The 6,000-nt window shown below is 32.2% G+C and overlaps 1 protein-coding gene across 1 annotated transcript; it reads right to left on the reverse strand.

Annotated features, from left to right (window-relative positions):
• Positions 1–437: 437 nt before the first annotated feature.
• On the reverse strand, positions 438–4,963 carry LOC107790577 (transcription factor bHLH111-like). Its single transcript, XM_016612522.2, has 7 exons — positions 4,512–4,963; positions 3,303–3,804; positions 2,673–2,831; positions 2,228–2,299; positions 1,419–1,484; positions 938–976; positions 438–681 (listed from the first exon to the last, which is right to left on the reverse strand). The coding sequence occupies exons 2-7, from the start codon at positions 3,720–3,722 to the stop codon at positions 529–531; spliced, it is 909 nt and encodes a 302-aa protein (XP_016468008.2). The 5' UTR covers positions 3,723–3,804; positions 4,512–4,963; the 3' UTR covers positions 438–528.
• Positions 4,964–6,000: the final 1,037 nt, after the last annotated feature.

Below are 6,000 nucleotides of genomic sequence, written 5' to 3' on the forward strand. Positions count from 1 at the left end.
AAGGGGATTCAACATATAGTATATATACATAATCTTTTTATCCGTCTATCTATCTATCTATCTATCTATCTATCTATCTATCTATCTATCTATCTATCTATCTATCTATCTATCTATCTATCTAGCGTAAATTTTCAGCTAAAGAGTGTCAATTAACTCCACCCGGCAAAGATTGAATGGTACACTTTGTTGAATACTGAGTTATTTACCTTGAGAAACATGGATCAATTCCCACTTAATACTTTTTTTAATGGTGCACCCATGTTCAACAAATCCTAGATCCGCCTCTGCTACCGGTAAGTTTGTACTCGAGAGTCATTGAATCAACCTTCCCAAATCAAACACCGATCAATAATTTTCAATTTTTCTTTGTAAAGCTTGTTCGTTAAAAGAAATCCCAAGTGAAATTAAAAAAAGGAAAACAAAAAAGAGGTATATATACCAACAAATTATTAAATACATGCTGGAAGAAGAGTCATAGTTACACTTGCGGATACAATTTATTAGTATAGGAAAAGGAAAAATTATTTATCTATACAAGCATCCTCTATATGATGGGATCAAATAGTCAGATCCATTGTTACTCTCACGATAAATTTGAGGGGTACATGAAATTGGTACTAAACAAAGACCTCTACTCCTCAGATCAACGTCTTTTCTGTCAAATCCTCCCCAGCGTTCCTGAATTATCAACAACCTTCGCTATTAATATTGATAATAATAGTTTTAGCATTTTAATGCTATATTTAAATGAAGCCAATCTTTAATAGTAGTAGATAACATCTCCAGAGCTCAGTTTCTCTGTTTTTAAAATGTGTTAAATAAGATTTGTTTTTCCAAGGTACGTATAATTAACCAAAATAATACAGTAATTTACAAGAGTTTTACCATCCTAAGAAATAGACGTAAAAAGTTGTTGGGTAATGAATTAGCTCACCTTGCAGGTATTGCTCTTCATGTAGGCATGGCTCAGTAGCTGCAGAGGAGAAAATGAGAACGTTATATTAATTATAGTTACCTAAAACTTTAATTCAATATCAATATTGAAACATAACAGTAATGATAATTATATTGGGGAAGTCTTCAACATGCAGGTGTGATATAGGATCTATCAATGTAACAACTATAGCTAGAGAAAATAAGACGTTCGAACTAATAGATCAAATAGAAGACGAAGAAATTAAAAGGGAATATCTATTAAAATCAAAAATATAGTTTTACAAAATCAACCGTCTACTAAAGTAGAATCATTTAGCATGAAGAGAATATTAAAAATTTTGAAACTGAAAAGGTCAGAGACAATCATACTGGACCTACTAGCTGAAATAAATCAGCTAAAATTGTACGATGTATACTTATTGTGGGGTTATTTTATAAAAGTAAAGGTTATTTCTATTACTAGCACTGTGAAATCGTACCTGTATTTGCTCTTGTAAGAATCTAACATAGTTGATTGTTTCCCACAGAACGGATGCCGTATCAGTCTAGACAAGTTAGAGAATGTTCGATCAGAGATGATATCCGAGTTTAAATAATGACAATAATACTTTGGTTAATCTAATACAAATGACAATGAGCACACTTGGAAAATATGAAAAGGAGTTAAATGGGGTGGAATAAGATGACTTGATATCGCAGTTTCAATTTAATAATAGAGATTAACCCAACTTGGTCATTCCGTAGCTAGCACGATTGGACCTCAGTGTTTTCCTCGTGCAGAATATTATATTCCTCTCTTTTATTTCAGAAAAAAATTATGTTTGCGAAAAAATTACTACCATGTGTTTCATTTTATGTAACCGTATTTGATTGGTACGTGATTAATATTTTTTAAAATTTCTGATCAGAAATATGTCATACATTATATTTATACAGACTATTAAAGATTATTATTAAAGTAAAATATAAAATTTTAATTTAGATTATTTCCGAACTTAAAATGGAATCATTCTTATTGAATAAATTAAAAAGAAAATTAAGGTCATAGAAGTAATTACTGAACATGAAATCATGGGGAAACGGTCACAACGTACAATCACATTTACCACTAGAACTAGGATTCAATTAATGACATATCAAGCTTTATTCTATACTTTGATCATATTGCTTTTTGACATTGCATTTTTTGAATTTTTCGAAATATAGAGCGATTCATAAACCATTTTAAAAACCACTGGTATTAATTTTTCAAGTGTAAATATCAATTAAAAAGACAGTGTAGGCTAACCTTTCCAAATGGTGACACAATTTGTTGGAGAGCTGTGATTTTTTCTGCAAGCTTCACTTTTGGGACTTGTACCTGTAGATTGATCCACATAAAGTTTGAGTACTAAATAATATCTATAATTTCAAATGGGAAAATACTGTAAATCCAAATGTATTTTATTTTAATACATTGAAGTCTCCGTTTCAATTTATGTGAACCTATTTGATTGAACATGAAGTTTAAGAAAAAAGATAAGACTTTTGAACTTGTGGAGTAAAATGAGACACAAATATTTTGTATTGCTATAAATCATTGTATAAAGATAGATTGTTTCAAACATGAAAAGGAATCTCTTTGGCACAGACTAAAAAGAAAATAGGTTCACGTACAAGATTATTGTCCAACACACAACAATTTGTGACACATAAAGTATGTACTAATAATATTCCTATTTCACACAAAATACCTTTGGAGAGGAAACTGCCGAACTTTCAATCTTTTGCCTTTTAGAGTTTGTGTCTGAATTATCTTCTGATCTCCTCTTTTTTCCTTCACTTTGAATTTCTTGTGCTCTTCCGTTTCTTGTCAACGTGCTGCATATTGATTTTGTACCCCGAGACTTGGTCTTCGAAATAAAGAACACAAACAAATAGTATTAGTTTGAGTAACTTCAAAGGGTAGAAGATTATATGGTTGGTGAACAAAATTGATCGACATCGATTGTTATACCTTGAAAATCCTTACCCGGTGGTCGATACGGGCTCTAGTATCGAATTAATGGCTATAGTATCGAATTAATTCGGATTGGTGCCCCAGTAAGGCCATTAAACGAAAAGATCTTCACACTAGAATATTTTTTTATTCTTAGGGCTCGAAATAACCACTAACAACTTTAATTATTATAATAACTAGTAATAAGGACATATTCTTTTGATTTTAACTTAAATATTTTACTTTTTAACATTTCCAAATTACATTTTTTCCATGATTTTTCAAACTCGTAATTTCCACAACAAACTTGTAGTAACATTCTTCTGATCCAAGTTGTGTGTATTTCTTACCATTTTTCAAGTAATTTGGGAGAGAGATAACTTACAAGAGATGGTTGGAGGCCTTGCTTTTTATGTTGTGCTAAATTCAACGTTTTCAGACTTGGCTTAAAGTCGTTGAAAGTATCCACCAATGGCTTGCTTAAATAGCTACCAAAAGATACATTAAAATCAGGAAAGCTTCTTGAATTAATATCATCAGCACATGAGTTATCCACTTGTGGCAGTATTCCACAGTGATGTCTGGGCAATTTCACTTCTTGATGTCCATTTTCTCCTTGTCTCCAGTATTGATGTGAACTAGGTTCCATAGCATTAATATTATCTGTATAATTAATATGAATTTGCCTTCCAAGAAGAAGATTACTGTAGGGATGAAAGTAGTCATCATCATCATTAGCCAGTTGATTATGGTCAAAACGAGATTTAGAGGAGATTAAGGTTGATGCTCCATCCAATAAACTCATCTCTGAAATTGCATCTTGGTTGTTATTCTCCAACAGATTTTTAGTATTAATATTCCCAGCTGTTTCACTAGCAGAGCTGCTTCTGCAGATTTGGTTAATAAATTCAAGTAAGGAGATATTAATATAAAACAAAACAAAAAAAGAGGAAAAAAATAAGAACAAACTTCTTCTAAAGATCGTGTGACCTTCTTTTTTTTCGCCGCTAAAAAAATAAGTGTTCTATATGACCATCTCATCTAATAGAGAAGTTATTAGAGAACTAATTATGTTTTCAATATAAATATATAATATAAGAAAAGTGCTAAATTGGGTTTCTAGATAACTGGTATGCTAAGAATTATGCTAGTTTCAGGTATAGTTAGTGGAAACTTCTTATTCACTCTATTTTTACATTATTAGTGCTCCATGTTCAACCATGCTGTTACTTAATTTCCATATACTATCACATATCTAATACTTTACAGATCTTTGGATAAGTGATCGAATAAAAATCTTCTTGTACTAGTACTCATTAAGAGAATCCTACAGTCTCGTCCCCCTACGCCGACAAGATAATAATAAAATAAACAAAGTTTCTTTACACTAACAATTAATGGTTTGCAAAAGGAGGCTAGCAGGCTTGCATGCAAGTAAAAATAGAGTACTGTTTGATTTTCTTCTTTTTGGTTGCTAACGTTATATCCTCAATTACGTTCAGTTTTAGGGTTATGCATGTCTAGTAACTAAAAATTTAATAACGTAGTCATAAAGAAATATTATCCTAACATCCTAAAAAAAACTGAAACTCACAGGAGGAGTTGGCTCCAAATGAGGTGGTTGTGATCAGAGGACGCAGCGGTTTCTCCAGAAATGAAAGAAGTGCTGTTATCATCAACACCAAGTAGAAACTGATATTGTTGAAGATTATTAGTGGCAGTATTTTGAACATCTTCCTCACAAGAGGAAGAATCTGATGACTGTTGATTATGGTTTGCTTGTTGTTGTTGTTGTTGCCATAAATAGTTGGAGCTTCTAGTGGTATTGCATGAAGAAATTGGATTATTGTCCTGTGGCCACCAGTTTTGTGTTAATAAGCAGAAATTGGGGTTGGTTGTTATTGGTGGTTAAATCCGAGTTTTCAAGAGTGCATTCTGTAGACATGGCTCTCTCTCTCTATATGCTTTGCCTTAATTTCTTTCTAAACAAAGTACAATGGCGGACAATGCTTTAAAACTTTTCTTTCTTTGGCCAATGGTGGGATGATTGGAATTTAAATAGAGTGCTTTTGGGGTTTTTGGGGTGACGTATTTTGGTAGGTCTGGAAGAATTTTTGGGGTGGACAATATTAAATGCTCTTGAGCTTTTCCCACTAGAGTTTGTGCGCAATTATTATAATATGGTTTTTGGGGGGGGGGGGGGATGGGGTACGAGGGACAAGCACGGAGAATTTTTTTTTTTTTTTTTTTGTATAAAGTTAAAAATAAGGTTATTTTTTGTATAAAAATTTGAACTTATATTGTGTCAGAGCGGAAGTAACATAACTCTTTGCATTTGTCTGATTCTTTTCTATTTGTTAGAGATATGTTACTGTTGAATGTAGAAGCGTTTTGATGATTAGCAAACCAAATCTCTGATTTCGTTCGATTGTATATTTGTTTAGTTCAATTGTACGTGATGTTAAATTATAATTTGGGCTTACATGTTTAATGGGCTGAATGTGAAAGAACCAGGTACTTGTACGAGTGACTCAGTCGTAGCTTGTAGGAAAAGGTTTTGGTACTGGTAAGTTTGTTGGGACGACTGGACACGCGACTGGCTAGGCATATAAGGGAAGATCATTTGTGCATTAATGTAGAAAAACTTTCACTAAAACTACTGCTATCTTCTGTTCCAATTTATGTGAACATGTTTGACTTTATACTCTGTTTCAATTTATGTGAACATGTTTGACTTTACACTCTGTTCCAATTTATGTGAACATGTTTGACTGGACACGGAGTTTAAGAAAAAATAAAGACTTTTGGAATTTGTGGTCCTAAACAATTCAAAAAGGACCTCAGAGTATTTGTTTGGTTATAAAAGCTTTTCGTTAAGGGTAAAATTGTAAGGTTAAGCAAAATTATTTCCAAATTTAGAAATGGGTAATTCTTTTTGGAACGGACCAAAAATGAAATAGATTCACATAAACTGGAACGAGGTAGTATAGTTTACTAGCTTTTTTACCAAGCGTAGCTATTGTTTAAATAATTATTATTCGTAGGAAAAGTTTCATAGCCATCAACTTGTATCAACTGTATTC

This window comes from Nicotiana tabacum, chromosome 9, assembly GCF_000715075.1.
Source record: "Nicotiana tabacum cultivar K326 chromosome 9, ASM71507v2, whole genome shotgun sequence".
Lineage (NCBI taxonomy): Eukaryota > Viridiplantae > Streptophyta > Magnoliopsida > Solanales > Solanaceae > Nicotiana > Nicotiana tabacum.